At 46.8% G+C, this 16,251-nt stretch overlaps 1 protein-coding gene across 1 annotated transcript in view; it reads left to right on the forward strand.

Annotated features, from left to right (window-relative positions):
• Positions 1-16,251, forward strand: part of PARP1 (poly(ADP-ribose) polymerase 1) — a 2,301,307-nt gene that overhangs the window by 810,128 nt on the left and 1,474,928 nt on the right. Inside the window, exons 10-11 of the mRNA XM_044060208.1 lie at positions 5,180-5,261; positions 9,259-9,297. Coding sequence (XP_043916143.1) covers positions 5,180-5,261; positions 9,259-9,297 — 121 coding nt within the window. The remainder of the gene's footprint in view (positions 1-5,179; positions 5,262-9,258; positions 9,298-16,251) is intronic.

Consider the following 16,251-nt stretch of genomic DNA (forward strand, 5'->3'; position numbering starts at 1 on the left):
GGTGCGATTTCTCCCAGGGCTTGTTAAAGCTGCCATGGTTCTGAAACCTCCTTCCTTTGGGTCTCCACAGCCACAAGCTACACCTCAAAAACCTAATGTTGCATCATCTTCTGAGGAAGAACAGGAGTATGATTCATACCACTCTTTTAAACTGCTCTTCTCAATTACTCTCACTTTGGCAAAACCTTTTCTTCAGATAAACCCTCTAAACTCTTGCCCAGTGCTAATGCTGTACTTATAAAGATAGCAGGGCTTATGGATAGGTGGGGAAAGAAGGTACACACCTCTTCTATCCTAGCTTTTAGGACAATTAAGTGGCAGACTGTAATAACTAAATATTTGATTTTTGTAGTTCAGTCCTTGAACAAGGTTATGATGGCCCCTCAAACTGCAGAATCAAAACAAGAAATACAGAAGGATCTACTTTCTCATGCCACTCAAATAGCCAGACACCATTCTTCTCAACTGTCCAGATTTCTGGCTCATATTTGGTCTGTTCCCCATAAAATTTGTGGTTTTCTGACAAAATATTGGGATGTTATGAAGACTAAAGTCACTAAATAATGACATGTATTTGAGTTTCATACTTCAAATCCTCTCCAGAAAATGTATGTTAAAACAAACCCTGTTACTCTAGCAGCTTTCTAAGTTTATAAGAGCAATTTTTAAAATATGTCCTTATTTTTGTGACTTTGTCTCCCTATTTTGTTGGGCTTTGTCCAGATTTCTTGCACTAAGTGGTTGAGAGGTATGCCAGATACAACATTAAGTGCAGTTACAATGCTGTGAATGCCTCTTCTGGGGCAGCAGCTACTGGGTCTGTTTGCAGATATGGATGGCTACGTAGCTAGCCTGTTCCTGATGACTTCAAGTCAAAACTCATAGATTCCTCCTTGGACAAAGATCTTTTGTTTGATCCTCAGGCTGCCAGTCTGTTCACAACTCTTCAAGACCAAGGTAAGACCATGAAAGACTGCAGGCAGATTCTACTTTCCTCCTGTATACCATAGGAACTACCTGTCTAAACCTACATCCTCCCTCAGAAGGGGACTCTAGAGCAACTCCAAAACCCAAACAAACCTCATAGAGAACCTCCTTCTGTACTTCCCTTTGGAAATAAAAAATATGTGGCTCCCTTCACAAGTCCCCTGCCTTTACCCTGATATCCCCCTTTCAGAAAGACTGTCACTTTCCCTGGCTCTGTGGGAAACAATTACCACAGGCAGATGAGTTCTGTCCGTCATGAAGGATGATTATGCTATGTCCTGGGAAATTATTCCTCCACTGAAAGGCAAACCACATCCTCCTTACAACTAGCTTTCTTTACTCACTCCCATTATTCAGGACCTCCTGAATCGGGGCACAATTGAACAAGTCCCAGAAGACTTTGTGGGGAGGGCTTCTACTCCAAAATCTTTCTGGTGCCAAGGGAAGGACAACAGAGACTCCTACTAGACCTTTCTCTTCTAATCAAATTCTTAAAAGTACCAACTTTCAGAATGCTCTGTCTTCCCACTCTCTTGCCTTTCATTCTACCTCAGGTTTTTCTAGTGTCCCTAGATCTGAAGGATGCCTACCTTTTACATACATATTCAGCCTTCTTGCAAAAAATTCCTCAGGCTTTTTTCTCTGGCTCATCACACTTTCATTTTAAGTTTCTAGCAATATTGGTGGCATTTTGCTGCACACAGTGAATTCATATTTTTTTCTTACCCGGACAACTGGTTGCTTCAAACTTTCTTTCTCCGATATCTGCAGTTCACTCTCCAACTCCTGATGACTCTGGGATTCAGAATCAATTACAAAAAATCCCACATGATTCCTACACAGGAACTAGTGTTCCTGGGTTGCTGGCTAGATGCAAAGAAAATGCATGGCTTCCTCACTCAGGACAAAGTTCAGTTTTACCTGTAACACATTGCACAACAAGGGAGACTTAAAGAACTTTGGGTTTCATGGCAGCCACTGTTCAATGCATCCCCTAGCCAGACTTCACATGAGAAAAATCCAACGATTTCTGAATTCTGTGTGGTTCCACCACTCCTACTCCTTGGGCATGCTGATCCCTCTCCTCCTTTATCTCAAAAAGGAGCTACTTTAATGGAAGGAACAAATCAATCTCAGTCCAGGACTTATGCACACTCCTTTCTAATCTTCAAGAAATTCAGACTCCTCAGATAAGGCATTTGGATTATGGACAGGATCATACTGGGTATAGGGCAGGTGGTATCCACTCTTCTTGAAGGAACACAGTTTGAAGGAAACGAGTGATGTTCTGCAAGCACTACTTAATCATCTTGGACGGTGCAGAGGTTGCGTTGTCCCCCTCGCAGCAAGAGGTTCTCCAGTTCGATTCTTGGCTGGAGTGCCTTGTGTGGAGTTTGCATGTCCTCCCTGCATTCGTGTGGGTTTCCTCCGGGTGCTCTAGTTTCCTCCCAAGTTCAAAGACATGCATCTGGAATGTTTCTCCCTGGGCCTCCGCTGAAAATTGGCTTCGTTCCAAGTTGGACTTTCCCGGTTAACAAATGTTCAATAAATAAAATAAAATTCTGTCTCGCCTGTGAAAACCTGGACCACTCCTAGTGTACACAGATAACACCACAGTTGTGGTACATAAATATGGAAGTACCAGGTCTTAACAATTGTACACATTTTTCACAGGAGGCATGGAACTTGTCCACCCAAATGGATATCAACTCACAACTGCATGTATTCCCTCACAGGACAGTGTACTGGCAGACTCCCTAAGCCGCTCCTTCGAGGATCTCCATGAATTTCCCTGACCAGACAAGTCTTCTAGTAGACCCTCATCTGTGGGGCACACCACAGGTAGACCTCTTCACACAAACCAAGCATCAGCTCCCCCAGTTTTGCACCAGGGAACCTTGTTCCTCAGCCAGGAGGACAGATACCTTCTTCTTCCAGTGGGCAGGGAAGTTCTTCTCTGCCTTTCCTCCACTACCTCTGCTTCCAAAAATAATTCAAAAGCAGAAAAGGAAGCACCCAGGTTCTGTTTACTGGCCTCCTCCTGGCCAAGACAGCATTGGTTTCCCCTGGTATTTCACCTGACCAAGGGAAACTACAGGAAGATACTTCAACAACCGGGCCTGATCTCTGAGCAAAAATGATTGCTTTTCCACCAAAATCTTTCCTCTCTCAGCCTGGCTGTGTGAATGACAGGATTCTAATCCCTTAAATCCACCTGTTCTGTGAGGAGGAGGCTCCTGTCCTACAGGAAGCCAAGAGTCCCACTACAAGAAAATCTCACAGCTAAATGGAAAAGATTCTTATTGATGCCACAAATGCAGTCAAGACCCACTCTTATCACAGGTCTTTACTGTCCTACAGTGTCTTTGCAGACTACTTCATTCAGGCTTGACTTACTCTTTTATATCAAAGCTCACCTGTCAGCCATCAGTGCCTGTTTGCCTCTCTACTCTGTGCTTATGGCCAGAGTAGAGGTAAAGCGTTTAGTGAGGGGGAGTCCTATATCTTAACCCACCAAGAAAACCCATCTCTTCTCCCTGGAATCTGTTTTGTGCTGGAAAAGATTACATTACCTCCCTTTGAACCTGCATCTTCTGCCACTTTAAATTCTGCATCTGGAAAACTGTTCTACTCTTGTCTCTTACCTCTGTTCATGGCTGTTCTACCTTTTCTAATTTTCCACAAGGATAGGGTGACTCTTGAGGCTAATCTGTCTTTCATGCCTAAGGTAGTGAATGAGCTGTCTCGGAAATAGGCTATTCACTTATCCACCTTCTTTCCCATCCCTCAAAATGGCCGAGAGGGATCATTCGTTTTCTGGACATTCACAGACAACTTAATTTATCTGGATAAAAGTAAATCCTTCAGAAAGATTTACCAGCTGTTTCTGTCATGTATGAACCCTAATCTGGGCTAGATGATGTCAAAACAAGCTGTTGCAACTTGGAATTCAAAGGCCATCTCCTCCTGCTATTCTCACTTTAGTAAGTCCTTGCCTTCCTGCCCAAAAGCTCATCCTACTAAGGCAGGGGCCTTACTCAAAGGAGTGGATGCCACGTCTCTCTTGGAAGCTGATGCTTGGTCCTGTATACAGACATTCATCAAGCACTACAAAATTAATGCTTTCTCCAAGTCCAGGGCTGCTTTTCTGTCCTGTCTGGATTGCTAGACAGCTTATCTAGTCTCTGGCCAACCACCATTGTTTCTACCTCCTTCAGCTCTGGGAATCGCCCATTTATCAGGAATACTGCAACAGTGATTTTAAGCCGGACATAGTACAGTTATGTAATAACTTACCATCACAGTAGGTGGCTTACTGATCACCGTTGCAGCATTCCTTCCCGCCCCCCTCTTCCTCTTTCTTCACTTCCTTCTTCTCCCCCTTTCTTTAAGCTCTAGTCTGATGCATTGAAATGGGGAGTTTACTTAGCTGACTGGTCTCCCTGTCTCAGTAGTCTTCAGGCAGCTGGCTTGGAGATAGTCTGAAGCTAATACATCCATCTATATACCCTTACATTTATGAGCTGAGGTCATGCATCGACATACAACCTTGGGAAGGTAAAGCTTTGTTGTCCTACCCAGACTTTAGTGGTGATAACCCTTATGTCAGGAATACTGCCACAGCGATCAGTAGGCATGTACTGTGTAATAGTAAGCTCTTACAAAACTGCGCTTTCTATGCACTAATCTTTCTTTCTTGCCAAAAGATGTTCATGAATTTACATTGAATCAAGCTGTCAACCTCGCATCCTTTCCAAAACCTAAAAGCAAAGGAAAGAAGATTCTGCATACCTTGTATTTGCATCAGCAACACTGGTACTTCATTGACAGAACTAAGCTCTTCAGGAAAGCTGAACAGCTGTTTATTTTTTATTCTGTGGATGAGAAAGGTCAACCTGTCTCCAAGCAAAATGATTGCTTACTTGAGCCCTACTGATGTTCATCGTGTTACCCTGCTGCAGTCATCACACTAGGGTTATCCTGTCGTTAGGCGGTCCCACAGTCGGCCGGATTTCCAAAGTCTTGGTCCGACGGTTGCTGTCGCCTCATCCCTGACGTCGGTGTGCCAGGGGTACATATACTGCAACCGACGCCATTTTCTTCAGTCTTTCTTGCCGCGTGGTGCCCGAAGCAGAAGCAGTTCGCAAGTGCCGGTCGGCCGACTCCTGAGATTGTCGAATTCGAATTTCAGACCAAAGTCTTCTATAAAGCTAAGTACCCTGTTGGGGAAACTTTTTCTTGCCTCAGACCGATGTCAGAAAAAGTTAACGATTGTATTTCTTGTGGGAAGCAAATACCTCATAAGGATTTTCATTCTTATTGTATACCTTGCCTAGGCCCTGGTCACGACGTCACTTCTTGTCGTTTTTGTGCTCGGTTTAATAAGCGTACTATTAAAAGACTATTTGATTTTGCACGACACTTTTTTGGTAGAAAATTTAACTATAACATGCCGTCAGAGCTAACGACTACTGGCGTGCACAAAAAGCGCAGGGACAAGGACCGACAGCCCAGGCCTAAGCCCGATTCCGAGGCCTCGGTTGATCGGTTATCAGTGAGGCTTGGCATCAGAGTAATCCTGACCTTCCCAGTGAAAATGTTCCTTCATAGTGTGTAAAGTTTCCCCAAAAGAGTAGTCTTCAGGAGGAGAAGCTGAGGGAATAGAATCCTCAGCGATCCGGTTATCAGTGAGGCTCCGACGCAGCCTGTGACTACCGCAGTTCTGGAATCCGAGACCGCTACGGATATTGTGACTGAATGTACTAGACTGACGCAGCCTTTTACTTCAGGCCCTTCCGACGATTTACCTTCCAAGGACGTCGGTGCTTCAGAAACGCCATCTGTTTCTGAAGGCGTTTTCAGACCGACGACTCTTACAGTCAAAACTTTTTCCAAGTCGAAGACTCCTTCTAAATCAAAAAAGACTACACTTCACTCTCCTGTTCAAGGTCCTATGCCTAAGAAACAGATGCTCAAAATGGCTGAAGATTTGATTTCTCTTATCAGGGGTTCTCAGCCTCCTCCTGACAAAAGGCCTAGACAAGAGGAAGATTCTGCTTCCTCTGAGCAACTGTCTATTTCTTCAGATTCCTCTGAGGACCAAGACTATTCCTTCTCTCCTTATGAAGATTCTGATGCTGAGGATTCTATTCCCTCAGCTTCTCCTCCTGAGGACTACTCTTTTGGGGAAACTTTACACACTATGAAGGAACATTTTCACTGGGAAGGTCAGGATTACTCTGATTCCAAGAAAAGGCTCAGAGTTTCTTTTACTCCCCCAACACGGACCTCTAGCCATCCCTCCTGTTTTGGACATAGTGGATGATGTCTATTTAGAATCCAGTTTCAACCCAGACTCTCTACCTCCTGCTCCGGCCAAGCCTGACAGATACTGCAGAGTTACTGATTCCCACAAATTTCTTTACAAAAGCCCAGTAGCTGACCCAGAGACCATCTCCCAGGGTCCCAGGGGGGCTCAGGCTTCCATGGCTAAAAACCCAGTACCTTCTGAAAGGGATTCAAGAGCACTAGACAGGTGGGAGAAAAAGGTTTACACCTCAGCCACATTAGCTATGAGAGCACTAAATTGTCAATTTCATATGCTTAAGTATCAGCAATTTCTGATTTCTCAGTTAAAACAAAAGATGTTATGTGATCCTATCTCGCCTACATTCTGACTGATGGGTTCGGAGCCGATCCCTCGGCTCCGACTCGGCACGCTTATGCCAAAGAGCGAAGTCTCTTATTGGCTGAGCTTACTATATCCCAGGATGCACCACTACCAGTCCCCCAGATCTCGTTTGCCGCTAATCTGCGAAGACGTGGTCTCGAGCTGGCTGAGCTGAGTAGTAAATTTACTAACTTTTTTCTGTCAGAATTTTGCTGTTCTTGTCATAAAAAGCTGTTTTAACGGCTATTCTTCACTTTTGTGTGTGTTTGGAGTTTGTGAAAAGACTTTGTTGTGTGATTGGGTTGAGTTTTGATTTTAGGCCTCCCTCATCTTAGGGCCTTCCCGGTCAGTCAACCCCCTTAAACCTTACAGGGTTTCAAAGTACCCTTAGTAATTTGTGACGGTTTCTTTACTAAACGGCAACTGTAAACCTATTATTAGGTAGTGTCAGTAAACAGAAAGTCAGTGGATAGTGTATTTTCTGTCAGGGATTATTGATTTTTTTGCCATAATGTCTCAGAATCCTAGGCCTTCGGGCTTTAAAAAATGCACCAAATGCAATTTCAAGATGTCCATCACAGACGATCACTCGCTCTGTGTGTATTGTTTGGGTGCAAAACATTTACAAGAGTCATGCAGTGTGTGTCACGCTTTTTCCTCAAGGGTCCTCCAGGAGAGGAAAAATAAACTTATCCTTAAAGGGTTAATAAAACCTTCCTTTGAAGAAGCTTTGGCATCCTCTCCTTCTCAGGCTAAAAAGAAAAGGGCGTCTGCTCCGACCAGTCCGTCTGATCCGACCGCCAAAAGACATAGGCAGGCTTCTCCTTCGGCTCCAAGGACTTCGGAGCCGAGGGCGGAACGGTCTGCCTCGATGCCACCAGTCTCGACTCCTCTGGCTTCGGAGCCGATGGCTGGGGCATCGAGAGGCGGGTCACCTTCGTCGGCTCCACTGGTCTCGGAGCCGACAAAGGTTGCCCGCCCAGACACTTCCTCCTCGGCGCCGAAGTCCACCTCGGCACCGATGGAATCTAGTGTGGGTATTCCTTCGGTGCCGATAGTCATCGGGTCGCCTCGGAGCCGGTCCCCTAGCCCTTTGGGGCCGTTGGAGAGGCCATCTCGAACTCCGCTCAGTATCCTCTCGGTCTAAGAGGATGTCGGATTCAGATATAGACAGGGTGCTCCAAAGACTGTTCCAGTCCCCAGTCTTTCAAAATTTGTTTCGCTCCTACCCAGTTGGCTTCGAGCCGATTGCCCAGGCCCATCCCATTGCTATTCCTCCTCCGACCGCTGCCCGGCGGAGCAGGTGCTGTTGGAGCCGGTGGAAATCTTAGGGTCGGCTCCGACCCTTACTCCAACCCGGCCTTCGGGTCCGAGTTTGGTACACGGACTTCTTCGGCTGGACCCGGGGATGTTTCGGGACCTATGCTGGTTCCCGAGCCTCCTCTCGGTGCTTCGCTGCGGGACTTCCGTCGGCTATCATGGCTCGGGACCGGACACTCCCAGGACTCTGGGGTCCGGCTTTCAGAGCTATGAGGAGTGCCTTGGCCAAGTCTTCGCCATCTCTCCGGCTTTACCGCACCTTCCTGGGCGTGGAGACTGGGTCTTTGGCAGTTCCCTGTCCGTAGGCAGCGGAGCCCCTGGGCCTGAGGTTACCCCATTGGGGTTCCCTCCTCCTGAGGGTTCTTCGGAGTTGTCTTCAGAGGAACCCCAAGGAAGAGATCGTGCAAGAGGAAGCACGTGGACTCCCCGAGTCTATTACATCGGACACTAATCTTGATGATGCAGAGGGGTCCCGAAGTCGTCCCTCGGATGATGTCTCATTTGCAGACATCTTAGAGATCCTCAAACAACGAGGCGGCTGGATATCCAAACCCCTCTGCTGATGAGTCAGTGCTCCTCAAGGCCTTTGGGGCTCAGCCCTCCGCCTCCTGGGTGTCTCCGCCTTCGACGAGCTTCTGGATTTAGTTTGTCAAGGGCGGGAACATCCAGATACCGTGGAACCAGTCCCTTCGCCCTAATAAATTTTTGTCTGCCCCACCCGAGAAGGAGTTCCTCACTAAAGGCGTGGCTGTAGATGCCATGGTGGTGGCATCTGCTACACAACAGGACGTGGCAGAGGCTTCAACGTCCGTCCATCCTCCTAATAAGGAGTCTAGGAGCATGGACAGGTACGGGAAGCACCCTGACTTCAGCGGCCTTTACTTTAAGGTCTCTGAATTATTTGGCACATTTTACCAGGCTTCAGAGGGATCTGGTCAAGGAGCTGTCAGATTCCCTCTCGGTAACCTACCTGAGCAGCTAGCCCAGTCGGTTAGCTCTCAGTTGGCTATCCTTACGCCAATTTCTAACTCGTCCATGAGGCTCATTTCCTATGCGGCAAGGGGCGGTAGAGCGGCAGGCACAGGCGTGGCTCACGGAGACAAGCCTGGCTCCGCTTGTGTCAGTTTGCGGAGGCCTTCAAGTCTTCCTTCGACGCCCCTTTGATGGGTCCTCTTTGTTTGGACCTAAGGTTAAAGACACCCTTACCGCTGTGAGCAAGAGGGAAAAACTTTATCTGCCAGAGGTGCCCGTTATTCCACTCCCTTCGGCCTTATCCCAAGGCTAAAGGAGGGGGAAGATGTGGTTCCGTAAATCACGACGTTTTTCCCCAACAGCAGGAAGATTCCCTTCCAGAGGCAGAGGACGGGAAATTTTTCTGGGAGACGCCGTCCCAGAGGCGCAGAGGGCCCCGCAATTCTGGAGACCGCGAGTCCTTTCGTGGCTCTTCAGCCTCCCACACATCATGAGGGATTGCCCGGCTGTGCTGCTCGGAGCCAGTCGGGTGTCGCTTTGCCAAGCACCTAAAAGCCTGGGAGTCAATCACTCAGGACAGATGGGTGCTTCGGATCATTGCCGGAGGTTACACCATCCCATTCACATACTCACCCCCACCGTCCAAAAATCCCGGACCCACCACCCAGTCAAAGGGAAATTGCAGCCGCACAAGCTTTAAAGCTGCTAGAAAAGGAGTCATCCAACCGGTCCCCACAGACCAGATCGGATCCGGAAATTACTCCAGGTTCTTTTAGTGCCAAAAAAGACAGGGGACCTGAGACCAATATTGGATCTCAGCAGACTGAACCAATCCGTCACGAAATCCAAATTCCGAATGGTCACGTTACAATCCATTCTCCCATTGTTGGAGAAGGATGTTTGGATGTGCTCCATAGACCTCAAGGACGCCTATTATCACATACCGATACATCAGACGTCCAGGAGGTATCTGCGCTTCAGCCTGGGAGTCAGTCATTTCCAATTTTGTGCACTGCCCTTTGGTCTCACCACAGCCCCCAGGGTGTTCACCAAGTGTTTGGCAGTAGTGACTGCTCACCTGAGGAGTCTTGGATTCCAAGTGTTTCCCTATCTGGACGACTGGCTCCTGACTGCCACCACCAGGCATCTACTAATGGACAACCTCAAAGCCACCATCTCCTGGGTGCTACCCTGGGGATTACATTCAATTGGTCAAAGTCTGTCTTGCTGCCCTCTCAGCGCATAAGGTTCATAGGAGCAGAGATAGACTCAAAATTGATGCTGCTTTTCTTCCTGCCGAAAGGATCCAAACTTTACAGGGCCAAGTTCAAGCTCTGATTTCAAGATCCAAAGCCCCAGCCAGGATGGTTCTACAAGTTTTAGGTTCAATGTCTGCCACGGTTCTTTTAGTTCCTCTGGCAAGATTGCACATGAGGATTCTTCAGTGGCTATTGTCAACTCAATGGTCCTTTCAGGACCTTCCCTCAATCATCCCATCATGATTACAGAAACATGCAAACGGGACCTTCGCTGGTGGCTTCAGACATCCAATCTAAATCAAGGAAGTCCTTTTGTTATTCCCTCTCCAGTGGTCACCCTGACGACAGATGCCTCCCAGACAGGGTGGGGGAGGCATTGTCTGGGCAGGTTAGTTCAGGGATCCTGGCTTCCAGACGAAACTCTTCTCCACATCAATGTATTGGAGATGAGGGCGGTACTTCTATCCCTACAAGCCTTACACAGGTTTCTCCCTCAGGGCATAATCGCCATCCACACAGACAACATGTCGGTGGTCTGGTACCTAAACAAGCAAGGAGGGACCAGATCTTACCCCTTTGCAGAGAGGCCATGAGGGTGTGGGAATGGGCGGTAGCTACCAGCCGCTTCTTGGTAGCGACCCACATTCCGGGAAATCGAATATACTGGCAGACAGATTAAGCAGGACAATTCTCTCTCCTCACGAGTGGTCCTTAAACAAAACAGTAGCAGATCAGGTTTTCGGAGATGGGGACGCCGTGCTGCACCTATTTGCAACTCCACTAAACACCAAGTGCAAAAGGTTCTTCTCCTTGACTCCACATCAGGGAGTACCAGCTATGGATGCTCTAGCACAACCTTGGCCAACAGGGCTACTTTATGCCTTTCCTCCGATTCCACTTCTCTCCAAAGTCATTCACAAAGCTTCTCAATTGGGGTCCGCAATGATACTGATTGCCCCATACTGGCCTCGTCAGGTATGGTTTCCTTACCTGAAGAAACATGCGTGGACGATCCGTGGACTTTAGACCTAATTCGACCTGTTAATTCATCAGTCGGGACAACAGCACCAGTCCCTTCACTCCTTGAAGTTGACAGCTTGGCTCCTCCACTTCCGACTTTAGTCAGAAGTCACACATTAGACCCGGAAGTTATTCACATTTTATCTTCGCCCACAAACCCACCACTAAGAAATTGTACCTCAGTAAGTGGAAGAGGTTTGCTATCTGGGCTCAACTCAGGGCTTAGACCCTATCACTGCTCCTATCCCAGAGGTTTTGAAATTCTTAACATCCCTGTTTAATCAAGGATCTTCTGTCTCTACTATTAAAGTCCAACTAGCGGCTATCTCTAAATTTCACGAGTCCATGGATCCTCCATTGATGAGCAGCAGACTATGCAAAACTTTCATTAAAGGTGCGGGTCTGTTAAGACCCCCAGTTTTCATCCTGCCCCTCCGTGGGATCTAGATTTAGTGCTTCGCATTGACATCTTCCCCTTTCGAACCGGCTGCTACATGTGAGTTAAAATATCTGTCTTGGAAAACTGCCTTCTTAGTTGCAATTACTTCTGCAAGAAGAGTTTCAGAGCTTCAAGCCCTGTCTATTAAACCACCGTACTTGATTTTCCACAAGGATAGAGTATCACTTAGGCCTAATCCATCCTTTGTCCCAAAGGTCTGTTCTAATCTCTGTCTCCAACAGTCTCTAGAGCTACCAGTTTTCTTCCCAAAATTCTCCAATGAAGCAGAATACACTCTCCATAAATTGGATGTTCACAGGCAATTGCGCTTCTATTTAGACAGGACTCAGCAACTTCGTAAGTCAGACCAGTTGTTTGTGTCCTTCTCAGACAATAAATTGGGTAAAACCATCACAAAAGCTACTATCTCCAAATGGATTAGAGATTGCATAACTCAGGCTTATTCTTCTTGAATAAGCAACTTACAACATCTATCAAAGCTCACTCTACCAGAGCTATGGCTACTTCTATAGCTTTTCATTCCAAGCTCGCTATATCGGAGATTTGTGCTGCGGCTACTTGGTCCAATCCACACACTTTCATTTCCCACTATAAATTGGATGTGGCATCTAAAGGACGAGCATCATTTGGTTCCACGGTACTCAGGAGTGTTTTCCAGTGAGCCACCCAGGATTCAGGTGCTAGGGACGCTGTCCCATCAGTCAGAATGTAGGCGAGATAGGATCACATAACATCTTTTAGTTATGTACTCACCATAACTTCAGATGTTTGGGATCCATCTCGCCTACATTCCTAATACCCACCCTCCTTCCCCTGCCTTGGAGATCAGAAGAGATTGAACGGTTTGAGTTCTACTGTTTTTATCTTGTTCATCTGACGATGTTATATAATCAGAGCGTGCATGTGTGCATGTATGCGGACAAACTAGATCTGGGGGACTGGTAGTGGTGCATCCTGGGATATAGTAAGCTCAGCCAATAAGAGACTTCGCTCTTTGGCATAAGCGTGCCGAGTCGGAGCCGAGGGATCGGCTCCGAACCCATCAGTCAGAATGTAGGCGAGATGGATCCCAAACATCTGAAGTTATGGTGAGTACATAACTAAAAGATAACCTCCCTCCCTCAACATTCTGAATTGAAAGAAGTACAGGATTTGTTGCACGCCACCGAGCAGGTGGGTAAACATACCTTACAATGTGGGTTTGATTCTTTAGAGGCCTCCTGCAGAGCAGCTGACACTGGATCAGTTATACGTAGGCATGCCTGGTTAAAGGAACAAAGTCTGCCTGATCATGTTAATGCAAAACTACTAGATGCTCCTTTACAGCAGGATGTTCTTTTTGGAGTTAAAGCAGAAGAAGTTTTAAAGAAAATGGAAGATAAGGCGAAATCAATGCAGACAGTCAAATATTTCCTACAAGTACAACCCCCTCGCTTCAGCAGAAACTGGCCAACAAAAAATTGGTCCTTTCCAGCTACTGACAGACCTCAGAGGGGTAAATACAGGCGACCAAGGGGCAGAGGACAACCACAAGCCCAGTATAAATCTCGCCAATGGGGCACTCCAACCCAGAAGGGAGGAGAAGACAGGTCTGAACCCACCAGAAGGCAAACTCAATGACTTGCACCTCAGCTGGCCAAACAAAGCTCTTTTGTCAGCCCCCTTGGGGGGAAACTAGCACTAGGACAAGTAGCTTTCATCCTTCTAAGTTGGGAACTGCTGATTGAGAGCTCAGTGTCTGTTATTCTTAAAGTGTATTAGTTCTGGTTTAAGCACTTGGGCTTCAGGCCAGTTATTTTACATTAAGAAGGTTCGTGGTCTGCACTCTTGTTAGAGAAGAGGCTGGACTCTGCCCTTCTGAGCTGGGAATTTCTGGCTAAAGGTTTATAGTGCCTGAATATTTGAACTGTATCTTACTGAAATTGGTACACCTTTTTTGCTGTAGCATAGACTAGATCTAGGCCTGCTGAATCTAGCTTTGTTTATATGCTTGTTGTTTGTTTGCTTGTTATTTCCTGAACTAATTCCACCTAATACGCGGCTTCTCAGTGCTTGTGTGGATCACTAGTGATATCTGCATTGCTTACTGTACTTATTTCCTTGTTTCACTTGAAAGAAAGTTACTGTTTGTCGTTTTTGCATTTAAGTTACCTGTAACACATTGCACTTAAGTTACCTGGCACTTGCTCACTAAAGCAATTATATAAGTCAGCACAAAAAATTCAAAGCACTACACCCTCACTCCCCATTGGCCCTTGTTTTCAATTAAGGAATTCCCAATATTATTCTAGCATGTCCAAAGGTCAGTTGTCAATCTCCTCTCCGGTCCAGCTGGTGAATCTGGGAATCTTGAGGCAATGTTACAACTGCCTCATGTACACAGACAACCCTCTCCTCCTCCCAACAAATTCCAACACATGTGAGAGATGCAACCATATAGCCAAACTGGAGGCTAAGCTGTCTCAACTCAGTACTGGCATAATCAGTCAGGAGGAGAAGGAAACCACACTCACTTCAATTCCAGTCTCACATAGACCTACCATGACTGCAAACCAAACACATAATCACACAAAAACATACTCGGAGGCTCTAAATAAAGATCTGCCTAAGCAGCAGAGACCTCCAAAGCAGACACCCAAGCAACCGCTACCCCAAAACAAAACACGTGCAACACATATCTCACAAAGCCAGTGTGCCGAACAGTCACAGCCCTTAAGACTAAACAACACACGTGATACACTTGTAATAGGTGACTGTATCGTCAGGCACACTGACGTCCCGCTCACCAGGCTGAACAAGGAGAGGGTCACGGTGAGCAGCCTGTCGGGCGCTAGGATCCGCCACATAACACAAGCACTCAGGTCACTCCAAGGCAAGTACAAATATGACTCAGTCATTGTCCATGCTGGTGTGAATGACCTGAGACGTACCTCCCTGGACTACATGAAAAGAGACATAAAGGAGCTCTCTGAGCATGTAGCCCAGGCCGGTATGACCCTGACCTTGAGTAGCATCTTACCCTCACCAAGAATGATGCCACAATATGAAGACAAGATAATCAATTTCAACAGTTGGCTTAAGTACTGGTGTCATTCAAAGGGGATCCAATGCCTGTCAGCTTGGGATGATATGCTTGACAAGCCACGATGCTTCGCTAGGGATGGCTTGCACCTGTCACCCCTGGGCTTTCGGATATTGGCAAAGGCACTTGCTACCCCCATAGTGCCTTTTTTAGGCAAGGCTCAAAAGACAAACCCACCTCCATAGGTATCACAAGGGATAAGAAACTGAGTAATGCTACTCAACGCCAGAAGTCTAAACCTCAAGATGCACGCACTCGAAACTCTCCTTGGCATGGAGAACATCGATATCTGTCCAGTAACAGAAACCTGGTTCAGGGCTCCCGTGAGCACCCCAGCACTACCAGGTAATACCTCATACCATGCTTTTTGGCCCCAAAACTTGGACCGAACCACAAAAGGAGGGGGAGTATCGATATTCATCAAAGATACCCACACCTCCAGGTTGGTGGCAAAGCACGAAGCATCAGAGACTATCCATGTGCAACTAACAGTGGGTAAAACTGCCTTCCATTTTATAGCCTGCTACAGACCACCCTCCCAAACCCAGGAAACCCACTCGGCCTTCCTGAGAACACTGGAAAATATGAAGGTCTCTCCAAACACCATTATATTGAACGACTTCAACTACCCAAACATAGACTGGGAGCATTACTCTAGCTCCAACACCCTAGCCCAAAGGTTCCTAGAATTTATAAACTCAAATGCTATGGAACAACTTGTTACCACTCCCACAAGAGGAGAAAACATACTGGACCTGATCATCACCAACATGGGGACTCTATGCTCCAGACCAGAAGTGTATCCCTCACTGGTAAGATCAGACCATAAACTAATCTCACTGGATATTCACATCCCGACCCCACCCCCTGCCCAAAAAACCACAGTGAAAAACTTCTCTAAAGCAAATTTCACAATCCTCAAAACCGAGGTGGAATCCTTCAAAGCCCCCGGGCCTGTGGAAAATACGGCCCAGACCAGAATCCTTTATAAACGCATTCTATGAACACCTTCAGGAATGCATGGATCATGCGATCCCAAATAAAACCAAGACCCAATCCTCCAAAGGCAGACGTCCTGTCTGGTGGACCCCAGACATAAACAAACTATACAATAGAAGGAGGAAGCTACTAAATGATAGAGCAAAATCCCAAAAAGGGAAGGCATCACTGATCAGTATTGGCAAAAAACTACGGGCACTCATAAAATTGTCTAAGGCCAGCTTCGAGAGACAAATTGCACAGGACACTAAGGATAATCACAAGGCTTTCTTTAGTTGTTAGGAACCTGGGTGGTAATTCCCAGATATGCTCAGAATTGGTCCAAAATGACAAAAAATACACTGAACCCACAGACATTGCCAACATCCTAGCTGACAGGTTCAGCGCAAACTCCCCCTCCCCACCAAAAGGGCAAATATATATCCGAGCAGAGTGCTGCCCCCCTGACATCTCAGATGCTCAGGTAAGAGCCGCCCTCTCC

This window comes from Protopterus annectens, chromosome 1.part2, assembly GCF_019279795.1.
Source record: "Protopterus annectens isolate FY-2018-M chromosome 1.part2, PAN1.0, whole genome shotgun sequence".
NCBI classification, from domain to species: Eukaryota; Metazoa; Chordata; order Ceratodontiformes; family Protopteridae; genus Protopterus; species Protopterus annectens.